General features: G+C 40.4%; 1 protein-coding gene across 3 annotated transcripts; it reads left to right on the top strand.

Annotated features, from left to right (window-relative positions):
• The first annotated feature begins 2133 nt into the window (after nt 1-2133).
• LOC149284358 (ran GTPase-activating protein 1-like) lies at nt 2134-11533 on the top strand. 3 transcript variants are annotated; one of them, XM_089496819.1, is made up of 15 exons: nt 2134-2245; nt 4415-4542; nt 6118-6177; nt 6275-6454; nt 6735-6869; nt 6960-7118; nt 7386-7499; nt 7586-7685; nt 8375-8459; nt 8877-9063; nt 9662-9778; nt 10110-10212; nt 10298-10386; nt 11178-11299; nt 11464-11533. In XM_089496819.1, exons 1-15 carry the CDS (start codon nt 2134-2136, stop codon nt 11531-11533), a joined length of 1761 nt encoding a protein of 586 aa, XP_089352945.1. The 3 variants fall into 3 exon arrangements, with proteins under 3 accessions (XP_089352945.1, XP_089352946.1, XP_089352947.1); XM_089496820.1 differs by having other exon boundaries at nt 8877-9057; XM_089496821.1 differs by having other exon boundaries at nt 8877-9042.
• The last annotated feature ends 3654 nt before the right edge of the window (nt 11534-15187 follow it).

Below are 15187 nucleotides of genomic sequence, written 5' to 3' on the forward strand. Positions count from 1 at the left end.
CTTAGACTGGTCAATACGGAGTAAAAATGTCAGACCTTATCCCGCTATCAGTATCTGAGCCCTGTCCCATTATGGAAAAGCTGTACGTGGAGGATACATTTAAGGAATGCAAGATTTCTTCTTCATAAGAGTGGTGACTCACCAACTGTTGCCTTAAGTAGCCCAGGATGCTCTTATCTCATTATCTTTCTTTAGTTCCTCTCCCTTATTTGGTCCAATAGTTTTGCTACATATTTCCCTTCCTTTTTTTGTCGCCTTTTTATAATTTGTCTTTATGGAAATGAAACTGCATCTCTTAACTATGTACTATGGCATATGAAGAAACGTATCGCATTCAAGAGGAACCGTAAATTTGTTGAAAGCTGCTTGGCCACCTATGTAATGCTATATATACACACACTCTGCATTGTGATTAAATGCTGCAATGATATTTTTTTTAAAGTTGAATTAGTTTTTAATACTTCCAGCTTCCATTTACATTGTATGGCCAAATATACTACACATTGTGTAATGAAGTTGTGTAAATCAGTAACAGGTGACGTGCTGTAATGATATCGTTCGATATTTATCCTTATTCCAGGGAGGTATTTAACAATCATATAATCTGTATCACAACTTCCCTCTTTCGCTGCGAAGTCAAAATGGCGAAACGCCATTTAAATAAAATGTTCGTTACTACTGAGATGAGCTTGCCTCTTTTCCCCGCTAAGCATTAAGGGGGTTGTAGTCTATTATTCGGAGGCTATGGCGCAAAGATGCTTTCGCGATCTTGCTCGTTGAACTACAAATCCCAGAAGGCAGTGCATGGCGCGTTTGTTCGATGTAATCTGCCGGTTCAAAAAAAAAAAAAAGATCGGTTCGCCATCAGGCATCAGCAGCGTGTTCGGTGACAGGCCTGGGGATTACCGAAGGTGTATCATAATTAATACAGCCTCCATAATCACAGGTACTGCTTCCAAACTATGTTGTAGATAGGGTGTATTAGTCTAATTTACCTAAAACAGTAGTTTTGGCGGGAGGATGAGTTCGCGCTGTCACTTCCTTATTATCGAAGCAGTTTTTGTTTGAGGCCTTGTGTGAAAGGACGACTATTCATTTTTGTTCAGTGTAAACTTCATTTTTCAGGCGTTCCAAGCCTTTTCCTCATTGAGTGTGTGTAAAGTGGTGCGTGCTAACATTAATAAAGTCACGCTCACACTTAAACCCATATAGAATATTGTTAAAGGGGAGTAGGCTAGATTTACGTATGGATGTGGTGCACATCGAGGGGTTTTATGTTAACGTCCCGTCCTTTTGACTAAGGTTATTCTTTTTTTTATATCATAAATGACTAACCGGGATTATTCTGGGATAAGTATGTTATGCACCCCCATTTTATACACCCGTTTTTGTAATCACTGCTTATGTTATCATTGTAATTCTGATCTCAGTATAATACAACGTGGGCTTCCAATCAATGCTTGTGCATTTATATTTGTAGCCATTAGGTAAGTGCTCCATTATGTTCCAGTGTTCGCATTAACTGTTCCTTGAACAACGGAGCGGGTTTTAGTGTAATATTTCTGCTGCCTCTAAATGCCTCCTATGTATAGCCACAATAAAATGTATGTAATAGTAAACAAAAACCGCAGGGCACGCTCTGGAAGTCCTTTCATATTGACCTTTAGCAGTAGTCACAAGGGGACAGTCCAGGCATCATGTGCGCTTTAATGCACGCACTGCGCGCTGGTCTGTCTAAACCCCGTGCGCATCTCTGGAAAGTCCTCTCTTTGACTTCAGCTGAGCGCTTTCCTGACGCTGAGTGACAGCTGTGAGCAGCCAAGCAGTGTCAGGAATCGTCTGACTATGGAGGAGGAAGACAATGTGGAAGAATGGATATTGAAGTACTGAAAACTATAATATGCATTCTTCTGTGGGGGTGTCAGAGACATTGTATTGTTCCTTTAAGTGGCTTTGCGTTTCATATTGTCATATTGTATTGTCTTATGTACATAGTAATGTAGCAATTTAGGCTGGAACAAAGAGGCAGAAAGTTCAACGTTTGTAATGCCTTTATGCTTCAGGGTGATATTACCTGTTGTGCAGGTACTGATCTGTACATCTGCCGTCATTTTATCAGAGTAACCAGCAGCGATGGCATCTGAAGACATCTCTCAGCTTGCTGATTCCCTGGCAAAGACACAGGTGGGAGGAGGAGAGCTGAGCTTTAAAGGAAAGACTCTGAAACTAAACACAGCTGAAGATGGTAAGAACTTTATTTGCTTTGTTAAGAAAAGAATTAGCTGTACAATTGATGAGAATGTTTGCGGTTGAATGGTATTTGGTGTTTGCAAAACCACGCAGCAGTTTATTATGTCTGTCCAATAAAATTTTTTAGTGCAGTGGCCACAAAATGCTGCAGGAAAATACATCTGTGCTTTTTGAGTTAAGAACTAGACCCCTAGACTCCTCTCCCAACCAACATCACTGAAGCATGTAATGTCCTTATAGGTAAACTAAAGATGTTTCACTTGATAACTTTGCTCATTTACTTCTGCCTTCCTCGTAGAAGACAGGCCTGCTGGCTCTAGTGCGTGGGCATTATGGGGCGCTCCAATTGCATTCTCCATGCAGGGATCGGGAAAAAATATTAACATGGCTGGTCTTGTTACTTTCTTTGAATGCTAGGGAATAGGGCTGAAACAACTAATCGATAATAATCGTGTATGGGAGCCACCCTCCCACACGCCACTCTGCCTCCTCCCCCTCCCATACGCCACTCTGCCTCCTCCCCCTCCCATACGCCACTCTGCCTCCTCCCCCTCCCATACGCCACTCTGCCTCCTCCCCCTCCCATACGCCACTCTGCCTCCTCCCCCTCCCATACGCCACTCTGCCTCCTCCCCCTCCCATACGCCACTCTGCCTCTCTACCCGGCTCCCTGGTGTCTTGTGAACCTCCATTGCTGACAGGAGGCAGTGGAGTATGGGGGGGAGGAGCCAAAGTGGTGTATGGGAGGGGGAGGAGGCAGAGTGGAGTATGGGAGGGGGGAGGAGGCAGAGTGGTGTATGGGAGGGGGGAGGAGGCAGAGTGGTGTATGGGAGGGGGGAGGAGGCAGAGTGGTGTATGGGAGGGGGGAGGAGCCAGAGTGGTGTATGGGAGGGGGGAGGAGCCAGAGTGGTGTATGGGAGGGGGGAGGAGCCAGAGTGGTGTATGGGAGGGGGAGGAGCCAGAGTGGTGTATGGGAGGGGGAGGAGCCAGAGTGGTGTATGGGAGGGGGAGGAGCCAGAGTGGTGTATGGGTGAGTTATTGTGGTGTATGGGGGTTATTATGAATTTCAGGGCATATAGGGGGTATAAGGCATATCGATATTAGGCATATCAGGGGGGCATAAAACATATCTGGGGGTAAAAGGTATATCAGGGGGCTCAGTGGCATATAGGGGGTATAAGGCATATCGATATTAGGCATATCAGGGGGGCATAAAACATCTGGGGGTAAAAGGTATATCAGGGGGCTCAGTTGCATATCACTGGCATATAACGAGTATAAGGCATATCGGGCACAGTGGTATATCAGGGGGCACAGTGGAATCTGGCATATAAGAGATATAAGGCATGTATGGGGGCAGAGTGGCAAGCTGGGGGTCAGTTTGGTAAATAAAAAAAAATTTAAACAAGGCTTTCTTCTCATAGTTTTTATTAAATATGAAAAATAGTTAACATATGAATTATTATTTACTAATAACTTTGTATTCAAACCTAGTTTGAGAAACACTGTTTGGGTTCTTGTAGCTTTTATTATGTCAGTAAAATAAGAAGGTGAATAGAGAGAGAGAGAGGCCATTGCAATAAAGAGATGAAAGTGTAAATTGTACTGTTTTTATTAAATTTTTTTAAATTGAAAAAAAATTGCATTTTTTTTATCTGATTAATCGGCCAACTAATCGATTATTAAAATAATCGTTAGTTGCAGCCCTACTAGGGAATGCATTTTGGTTTCTTTAAAAATCTATTCCAGTAATATCTTTTTAGTTTTGGTTAGATAAGTTCCGTCCCATTTGTACGTAAGTGTTTGTAAATCACCAAGAAGCCACAACGCTTTGGGTCCGTTCACTAAAAGGAGAGTTGTGCTTCAGCACATTGGCTTTATTATACATTATTTATCCCCAGTGAGATTCTGTTGCAGGAAGAGCTTGGCTGTCCCCGTGTAATCTATAGATTAATCAGCACGATTACTTTAAACTATCTTTACATGTTCAATTAGGTATTTTATAGGGCCATCTCAGCCATTCAGGGTGGAGGAACTTGGCTTGTGCTTGCCCTTCATAGTAATTAGTGAAGTGCAACTCTATGGCAAACTCTCAACCTAGTGAATAAACCCTTCTGTTCTTCATTGGAATTTACTGATTTATTTTTCTGCCTTAAACTTGTAGCAGAGGAGGTGATCAGAGAGATCGATGCGTTCGAAGGGCTGGAGGCTTTGCGACTGGAAGGAAACACTTTTGGTGTGGAGGCGGCAAAAGCGATAGCCAAGGCTCTTGAAAGGAAACCAGATCTAAAGGTGATTTAGTTGAATTGTCACACCCTTAAGTGTGTCGTGTTAACTATTTTGTTACCTTAGAGACAAGGCGAAGGTAAAGCATTAAAAGACCTATTTTGTGTGCATAAACGGTGGCAAAAAAAGTAAGTGAACCCCTTTTTCTGCATTGTTTTAAAATGTGATCTGATCTTCATCTAAGTCATTTGTGGAGAGAAACACAATGTGCTTATGCCAATAACACACAAACAATAATAATCTTTCATGCCTTTATTGAACACGCCTATTAAACATTCACGGTGCTGGTGGAAAAAGTAAGTCATTCCTTGAATTTAATAACTGGTTGAACCACTTTTGGCAACAATAACATCAAACATACGCTTCCAGTAGCTGCGGATCAGATCTGCACAGTGTTCAGGAGGAAATTTAGACCATTCTTCCTTCCAGAACTGCTTAACCTCGACCATATTGTTAGGATCTCTGGTGTGAAGAGCAGATTCCGTAGCGCTGTTGCAATCAGTACACGAAAGCAAACTGGTACAATAGCAGAAGAGGGCCCGGCTCTTGCCAGCTTAGAGTATAATCGGTGGTGGAGGGGGAAGTAAAACAATAAGAGGACTGCTTGGATGGGTATGAGCTGGTAAGGGTCCGGATCATCTGAACGGTTGAGGTTGTTGATCGTTTAGAGGGCTTGATTAGGATGAGGGCTATGAGTGTTGGAAGGAAAGGTTGTACGCTTCTTGATAAAGGTGGGTTTTCAGAGAGCTTTTGAAAGTTGCGTACAAGGGGAAGAATGGAGGAGGGGATTACATAGTGTACAGCATGGGTAAAATCCTGAATATGGGAGAGGAAAGAGGTAGTGCTGTGTGTTCTTCCCAAACAATTCATCCTTTTTGGGGGGGCGGGGGGTGAGCAGTGGCTTTTTCTGGTGTTTTGCTGTGGACTCCGATGCCTGTTCAATTTTTTTGCAAATGGTAGACTCATGATCAGAGATTGCAGCCTGTTCCAATGTTTCCTTCAGCTGTTACTCTACGGTTCTTTTTTACCTGTTCAAGAATTGTGCCTTTGGAGTCGTTATGGCTGGGAGCGCCCACTTCTAGGAAGAGTAGCCGCAGTACTAAATCGTCTTAGTTTATAAACAATTTGTCTGTGGACTGATGAATATGTAAAACAACAATTCCTGATTGTAGTTCTGAGATTCATTTTTGTGAGGCATGGTTCACATCAGCAGATGCGTCTTGATAATATAGAAGTCAAAAATGTTTTTTGGGTTTTTTTTATGTCAAAGTAGCTCTAAAACGCATTTCAAATCCTGTTACATTGATTGGACTGCTGACTCCAATAGAAGAGACTAGCCTAAGGGTTTACATACTATTTCCAACCCACACTGTGAGTGTTAGAATGATGTATTTGATAATTTAATATTTAAAACAGATTGTGTTCATTATTGTAACTTAGATGAGGATCGTATCATATTTTAAGACGAGTTTATACATAAATGCTGGTGATTCCAAAGGGTTCGCTTGCTTTTTCTTGCCACTGTATAATCCTCTTCATGTTAATATATATCTTTTTTTTTTCCCCCTTCAACTTCTTTAGCGTTGTCATTGGAGCGACATGTTTACAGGGAGGCTGAGGTCTGAAATCCCACCAGCTCTGGTAGGTATTTAATCATTCTAACAGCATTATTTTGTTTTTCCTTGTTCCTGGACACGTATTGTACTGAATAGCCACTGAACCTGTTTGTTCGTTATAGATTTCTTTGGGTGACGCGTTGATAACTGCTGGAGCACAGCTAACAGAGCTGGACCTTAGTGATAATGCATTTGGACCGGATGGAGTACGGGGCTTTGAAGCACTTCTCAAGAGTCCTGCCTGCTTTACTTTGCAGCAGCTTAAACTGAATAACTGTGGCATGGGCATTGGTGGAGGAAAGGTAGGTGGATAGCTAGCACCTCTTAAATGTAGATTTGTCTCCAAAACATGTTGAACCAAAAGGACAGTTTACCGTCATAGTTTACAAACATATTGCATATTAAAGTGTAGTTTATAAAGCATTGAGCATTAGCGCAACCAGATTGAGTGGTGTCAATTGCTGGAACTGCTGTCATAGGGTTATTTTTTTTTCTGTACTGTTTGTAACCTGTTTTACAAACGTAAATTTTGTGTAACAGAATTCTGTATAACTCGAGTATTTGACCTTTTAACTTTTTTAGATCCTTGCTGCTGCTTTAACAGAGTGCCATAAAAAGTCAAGTGTTACTGGAAAGCCTTTGAGTCTGAAAGTGTTTGTGGCAGGTAGAAACCGCTTAGAGAATGATGGGGCCACTGCGTTAGCAGACGCTTTTCGGGTGTGTATCAGTAGTGTATATTAATGTCTCGTGTATCTTCTATCTTACAATACAATGAATCCTCAGTGATGCAATTTTTTTATTATCAAGTTGATTGGTACCTTGGAGGAAGTACACATGCCCCAGAATGGCATTAACCACCCTGGAATCACAGCATTGGCAGAATCCTTTAAGGCCAACCCTCTACTGAAGGTCATCAACCTTAATGACAACACATTCACAGACAAAGGAGGAATTGCAATGGCAGAGGTAAGATACTTGTAATGCCCTCAGTTTATTTATCCTTTTTTGTTCTTACCGTTAAGTGCACCATAATCAAATATACAATTACATTGTTTCCTTCATGAAAGGGGAGCTCAGTGGTGTTACCTTTGCTCTTCTGTGTGGGGTCATCTGTTCAGTTTCATTCTACCCATAGTAATATAAAATGCTTGTCTTGTATGTTCTCATGTAACCATGGTGTTTTTATTTTATGATTTGAGATGATGAATAAAAATAATTCTCCATTTTATTTAGGCTCTGAAGACACTTCGCCAGGTGGAACAAATTAATTTTGGGGATTGTTTGGTGCGTTCCAAAGGAGCATATGCTATTGCTGGTGCTTTGAAAGAAGGATTACACAAATTGAAGGTATGGGGTTTTTTGTTTTTTTGTTTTCTTTTCCCCCTAATATGACCAAAGTCCTATCCTGAAATCTGAATTGCTCTTCGTTATAGGAACTTAATCTCTCCTTCTGTGAGATTAAAAGAGATGCGGCTTTGACATTGGCGGAGTCTGTGGAACATAAATCTGAACTGGAGAAACTGGACTTGAATGGTATGTTTGACAGGGATATGGAGGAAATTAAAGGGACACTCTGGTGTCTGACAGCCTTATCAAAACACTTTGTATGTACTTTTCATATGCATTGTTTAACCTCCATTGTACCATTTGCATGCCACCGATCAATGATGGAAGTAAATAAATGGGAGCATATGCACACAAGAGAGTCTGAGTGGTGGTTGGTATATCATGTGGGTGCTGGCAGTAGGAGATGTGTTGGGCCAAGGCAGCTGTCCCTTGTCACATGATTGTCAATCAGTGTTCACATGTACTGTGACCACTGTGCTTCCCTAAACTCAGCTATCAGTGTTTAATCTCCCCGTCTCGCCTTATTCTAATTGTAAGGCAAGGAGAGAGTGATAAGTGTGTATAATTTATGTTGTTCCTAAGTAGTGGGGGTTCATTATTATTATTTGTTTTATATAGCGCCATCAAATTCTGTAGCGCTGTACAATGGGTAGACAGTACATAACAAGTAGCATGTAATATAACAAACAGACAACAGGTGAGGAGGGCCCTGCTCAAACGAGCTTACAGTCTTGTTCATCAACCACACTTAAAAAATTGTTAGATTTGTTTAAATTAAGCATGTCCAGAACCCTTGGGTACCGAGGGAGTAACAGTACCTAGGTATGCTTATTAACTATTCCAATATTACAAGTGCATGTGCTTTTGTATTGTAGGAAATTGCCTTGGTGAAGAGGGTTGTGAGCACATGCAAGAAATTTTGGATAGTTTTAATATGGGCACAGTCCTGGGATCATTAAGGTAATTAAGGTGTATACTTCATCTATCCTAATGTTTTTCTATAATTTCTGTAATTTGAGTGCTCTTAATGCACTGGCTTTTCCCTGCATTATACATTTTTTTGCTTGTGCTATTTTCTTCTAACAGTAGGTAGCTGTTTTTGTTTTGTTTTGCACCACAATGCCCCCCTCCACCCCTGCCACAAAATTATCAATTGGATCGACAAAATTAGATTTAATAGTAAATTTTTTAGCACCACACTGTGTGGTCCCTTGATGGGCAATACATTTCCTTAATGCTATAATTTTCCCTACACTTCACAAAATTCTGTGTTGGTGTGAATTACAAAACATTTATGCTAATTTGGGGGAAGGTATTAAAACCTGCATCATGACAGTGAGGGTGCTATTTTAAGAAATTATATTCACCATCATGCAGTGATGATGAAGGCGATGATGATGAAGAGGAGGAGGATGAAGAAGATGACGATGATGATGACGACGATGATGATGATGAGGAAGAGGAAGAAGATGATGATGAGGAGGAGGAAGGCAGAGATGAAGATGACCAAAAAGAAGAGTTGTCCAAGAAAATTACAACAAATGTATGTGAACAGCAGGTGCCTGTAGTCTGTATATCTGTCAAAACTGCCTTCATATTCTTGCTTTTCTTGCCAGTGAAGCATTACATTCATCTTCTGACCACTAACTCTAAAAGTGTTGTTTTTTTTGACATTCTCAGTAAGCAAGGTCTTAATCAACTGCACCAAACAGGCTACTGACTTTGTGATCAAAACCTCAATTGAACTGTCAATGACTGTATATAGTCATTTGAATTTAAAGACACTTTGCGTTGGTTTTATGAGACCTGAAGTCTGTCCCTGAGTTCAAACAAGGTAGAGGAGGGGCTCCCCTTTACTAATCAGAAATGTTTTATTAACCCCCATTAACTGTAGACAACGAGAAAATATAGGCTAAATCTGTTGGTTGCGTGCAGCCAGTGTAGTAATGGTAACTAATCTTTACTAGCTGCTTTAATTTCTGTTTTTGTGAGTTTATGTAGCAGTTGGTTTTCTCTTTAAACATTTTTTAAACTGTAGTGTTGTATCACTATTTCTGTATTCCAGGCTCCAAGTAATGCTTTGGAAATTTAAAATTGTTCAACAATGCTCTTAACTTTAGTATGTTGGTAAATGCATAAATTTCTCTTCAAACTTCCCCCAGGAGTCAGCACCTGTTTCACCTCCCCGCGCTCCTGTTGATGCGTCCACTTTCCTTGGCTTCCCGTCTCCAGAAAAACTTTTGCAGATGGGTCCTAAACGTTCCCTCATAGCACAGCAAGTAGGTTTGATCCCTTTGAGAAAGCTTTTATCTTCTGATCACTGTGCGTTTCTGTTTGTAAAACATATAAGTTGGGAAATCTGCTACTTAAATAGCTCTACATGGTATTACCTCAGTTCAATAAGTACAAAACACGTAAAGCACCAAAGCACTAATGATTTTGTCCAGTCGCCGGCAGTAATAACTGATTTTTGCCAGGGTTACCATGATCTATCCAGCCTTAGTGATGTGTATATATATTTAAAGAGACATTCCAGTATCCCACATCACACAACTTTTCTGCAATGGCGCAAAGTTGTTCGCTTACGTTCTAAAACCTCTGTTCTTTCAGACTGATGTTGCCAATGTGGAAAAGGTAGTACAGACGTTCATCCAAGTTTCTTCAGTGTACAGGGATGATGGTGCTGTGAAGGCAGCTGTGGAGGAAACTGTAGGTATGTGGGTTGTTCTCTTAACTGTTCTGTTTTCTTTAGAAAATTGTTTGTTACAATCAGTATTTTTGTTCATCTTCTGACCTAGATACCTTGATGAGGAAGGCTTTTGATAGTTCTTTATTCCAGCAAGACGCATTTATCACCAGTTTGCTTGTGCGTATGGGACTTCTTAAGGTAATGCATTTTGTAGTGAAATAATATATGCTATCGGAACTTTGTTTTGCTCGCAAACCTGTGATTGCGCATGGTAGCCTATTACTGGTGGGTAAGGGCTCCAATTGAAATCAGAGCGCCAGTTGTGTGCTTCCAGGAAAGCTCTCCTTGAAATCTCATGATATAATAGTATGCTGGTAAGTTCCATTTTAAGCAAATAAACCTTTAGGACGCAACAAACCACCAGTGCCAATAGCAGGGGTTCTCAAACTGCGGCCCTCCAGCTGCTGCAGGACTACATCTCCCATAATGCTCCTTCAGCTAAGGGGCTGGCTGAGGAGTATGGGAGATGTAGTCCTGCAGCAGCTGGAGGGCCGCAGTTTGAGAACCCCTGGCCAATAGTGACTATTGGGTCAAGAAACTGCCAAAGGGACGCACCACTTGAAATTTTTTGTTATGCCTCCCATGCAAATGATTTGAAGGATTCCACAGAGTAGTACCCCTTGTATGCACATTTACTTTTATATGCTTTAATTGTTCAGGGAGCACCCTGGGACACTGAGTTGTCCCTTTTAAATAGGCAAATGTTAGTGTTTTTTGTTTTTTTTTATTCTAAATAGTCTAGTTTTCTACTGATGTAAAAATGAAGAGACTAATTTCGTAGTACGCTTTAGCTATTTATCCAATTATTTGTCTGGTAGTGTCGGTATTTGCCATACTCAAATGAGTACATGGTTTTTATGTAAACATTAAGAAAATGTTTAAATACATTGGTTCAAATGGCCTTTATTTTTTTCCCCTTCCAATGACAGAGCGAAGACAAAATTAAAACCATCCCACATTTGAACGGTCCTTTACTGACATTAAATCATGTGGTGCAACAGAATTATTTCCCCAAGTCTCTGGTGCCTGTTCTTCTGGCTTTCATCTCAAAGTAAGTGTTTCGCCCAGTTAAACCAAAACCTTTCCCAGAGGAGAGCTTTACATGTGATAAGTAGTTCTAACTTTCTTTCATAGACCTAAAGAAAGAACTTAACTCTTCATGTATTCCTTGTTTTGGCAGTATTGGCAGCATCTTACTTATGTCTTTGTTTTCAGGCCTAACCGTGCTCTGGAATCAAATCCCCAGGCCCGACACACTCTCCTGCAAACACTTCACAAATTGTAACCATCTCCAGTTGCTCTGGATCACCCGACACAAGCTCTGGTTTGCAAGATGTGGATGTGATGTGAGAACTTGTCTTGGAGACTCCAGAACACACGTCTGGAGAACAAGCTCCTTCTGCTCTTATCCCCAAGCCCCTTTTCCAGTATTTTTGTTTACATTTGTTGAACATCCTTTTTCCTCTACATGCTGACCTAGGTATTTTGGTTTGAATCTCGGGAAAAGCCCCAAAAATAATAATTCTAGGTTACAGAGCAACTTTCTTGAACCAGTTCAGTGATCTGAAAACAAAGGGTGCCTTTCCCAGCCAAAAGACTTAAGATTGAAAGATGGCATTTTCCCCAAGTAAATGTTTGATTCAGATTTTTTTATGATATGTGTGCCCGTTCACTCGCCTGGACCATCAGCCAGTTGGTAGGGCTTTTGGACTAGTTCTTGCATAATGCTAGTTGTCAGTTGTGTGTTAGTATAAAGGGAAGCTAGTTAGCATCGTAAAAGAGTGTACTCTGAAGAACTGTAATATTTCTGATTTACTGAAATGCTGAATTACTGAGTGGTAGCTATAAGGCTACATCTGGCTACTGTGACTTTTAAATCGTGATCGATTAAATATGACATGCTCTTATACATTTAAAGATGTATGGACATGGGGTGCACCCAAGTCTATTCTGGGTAGATCTAAACATTTTGTCTGTCCAAATGTTACATTTTGGTTCCCCACCTCTGATATGACAGAATTGATTTCCTATAAAACTGCCAATTTTTTATAGTTAAATTATAGAAACTGGGAAAAAGACCGTAAAGATATCAAACCCATCTTATTTATCTGGCATTGTTATTGACCAAATCTTGTAAATAACCATGTAATGATACAATTATTTCTGCCAGTTTTTTTTTCTTTCTCAACAGTGAAACTCCATACTTTTTAAGTGGTGATCAATTATTTGGAGTATATATATATTTGGGTTATAATGAAAGATTAATATACATTAAAATGCATTTTACTATTTTCTGGTGCATAAATTACAAAAGTGCACTCCAAAAAGCTGGAAAATTGGCTGGCAAGAGGTATAGATCAAATGTCTTAGATTAATTAATGATACTTAATTAGTAGCATGTGCATAGCATTTATATTCTATTCACTAGTTGCGTGCATTGCGTAATTGGGTATGGGTCCTGCTGAGCAGCAAATGTTTTGTTTTTTTTTTTTACGTGTACATTTGCTAAGAATTTGTGTAGTGCAATCTATAGGTAACAAGCCTGTTTATCAGCACACCGTAAATGTTCATCTGTCATATGAGAATGTATGTAATTCCTTAATATAACATATATTTAAATGTGAAAGGCTTTATTTCCATCATTGCTTACTTTAAAATCAAAAAGAGATCTTATCGTGGACACCATAAACTTTGAATTGGGACATCTCACGGCCCTTAGGATTTTTGCTTAGTGTTTCTCAGGATCAACGGAATAAGCCGTGCTCCTGACCACTGATGACATCAGTCATCCTTTTAAAGAACCCCCCCTTTTCCATTTTCTGTTGTATAATTGCCATATTGGTCAACATGGGTAAAGTCTTCACAAATAGTAATGTGTATGATGCCTTAATACTATTTTGTAGTTTTCAAAGTAGTAGTAGGACTTTTAACCCATATTAAGCTTGTATTGTTATGTGAGGTTTTAATTTAATTTTGTAATTTTTTTTTTTTTATATAATTACTTAATTGCTGCTTTTACATTTTACATCTTAAAATATTCCTTACACTTTTGAGCAAGAGTGATATATGTGGAATGGGAGATAATCTTTCACATAATCAACAGGTTGGCCTGAAAATCATAGTAACATAGTAACATAGTTCATAAGGTTGAAAAAAGACCAAAGTCCATCAAGTTCAACCTATATACATATTGTGTCCCTACTGTGTTGATCCAGAGGAAGGCAAAAAACCCTTATGAAGCAGATGCCAATTGCCCCATACCAGGGGGAAAATTCCTTCCCGACTCCAAATATGGCAATCAGAATAAATCCCTGGATCAACGTTCTGTCCCTATTAATCTAATATCCATAACTTGTAATATTATTGCTTTCAAGAAACACGTCCAGGCTCCTTTTGAACTCTTTTATTGAGTTTACCATCACCACTTCCTCTGGCAGAGAGTTCCATAATCTCACCGCTCTTACTGTAAAGAACCCCCGTCTGTGCTGGTGTAGAAACCTTCTTTCCTCCAGCCGTAGAGGATGTCCCCTTGTTATAGATACAGTCCTGGGTATAAATAGGTCCTGGGAGTGATCTCTGTACTGTCCCCTTATATATTTATACATAGTTATTAAATCCCCCCTAAGCCGTCTTTTTTCCAAACTAAATAACCCCAATTCTGATAATCTTTCTGGGTACTGTAGTCCTCCCATTCCCCTTATTACTCTGGTTGCCCGTCTTTGAACCCTCTCCAGCTCCACTATATCTTTCTTGTACACTGGTGCCCAGTACTGTACACAGTATTCCATGTGTGGTCTGACTAGTGACTTGTACAGGGGTAGAATTATTTCCTTGTCGTGGGCATCTATGCCCCTTTTGATGCACCCCATGATTTTATTTGCCTTAGCAGCAGCTGCCTGACACTGGTCGCTACAGGTAAATTTACTGTTAACTAAAACTCCTAAGTCCTTTTCCATGTCAGTCGTCCCCAGTGTTTTCCCATTTAATACATATTCCCAGCCTGGATTTTTCTTCCCCATGTGCATAACCTTACATTTATCTGTGTTGAACCTCATCTGCCACATCCCAGCCCAAGCCTCCAACCTATGCAGATCCATTTGTAATCGTGCGCTGTCCTCTATTGTGTTAACCACGTTACAGAGCTTAGTATCGTCTGCAAAGATTGATACTTTACTATGCAATCCCTCTACAAGGTCATTAATAAATATATTAAAAAGAATAGGACCCAAAACTGACCCCTGTGGTACCCCACTAGCAACAGTCACCCACTCAGAGTATGTACCATTAATAACCACCCTCTGTTTCCTATCACTGAGCCAGTTACTTACCCACATACACACATTCTCCCCCAGCCCAAGCATTCTCATTTTATGTACGAGCCTTTTATGTGGCACCGTATCAAATGCTTTGGAAAAATCAAGATATACGACATCCAGCGATTCACCCCGATCCAGTCTTGAGCTCACCTCCTCATAAAAGCTGATCAGGTTAGTTTGACAGGACCGATCCCTTGTAAACCCATGCTGATATGGAGTCATACACTTATTTTCATTGAGATACTCCAAAATAGCATCTCTTAGGAAACCCTCAAACAGTTTACACACAACAGAAGTTAAACTAACAGGCCTATAATTCCCCGGGTCACTTTTTGTCCCCTTTTTGAATATTGGCACAACATTTGCTATGCGCCAGTCCTGGGGAACAGACCCTGTCACTATAGAGTCCTTGAATATTAGAAATAGGGGTCTGTCTATTACATTACTTAACTCTCTTAGAACGCGGGGGTGAATGCCATCTGGACCTGGTGATTTGTCTATTTTGATTTTTTTTAGGCGGCACTGCACTTCTTCCTGGGTTAGACAGGCGACATGTACTGGGGCAGTTATCTCATCCTGCTGTATATTACCTGGCATTTCATTTTCCTCTGTGAATACAGCAG

This window comes from Sceloporus occidentalis, unplaced genomic scaffold, assembly GCF_023333645.1.
Source record: "Sceloporus occidentalis isolate IW3139 unplaced genomic scaffold, rSceOcc1.0.p SCAF_94, whole genome shotgun sequence".
Taxonomy (NCBI): domain Eukaryota; kingdom Metazoa; phylum Chordata; class Lepidosauria; order Squamata; family Phrynosomatidae; genus Sceloporus; species Sceloporus occidentalis.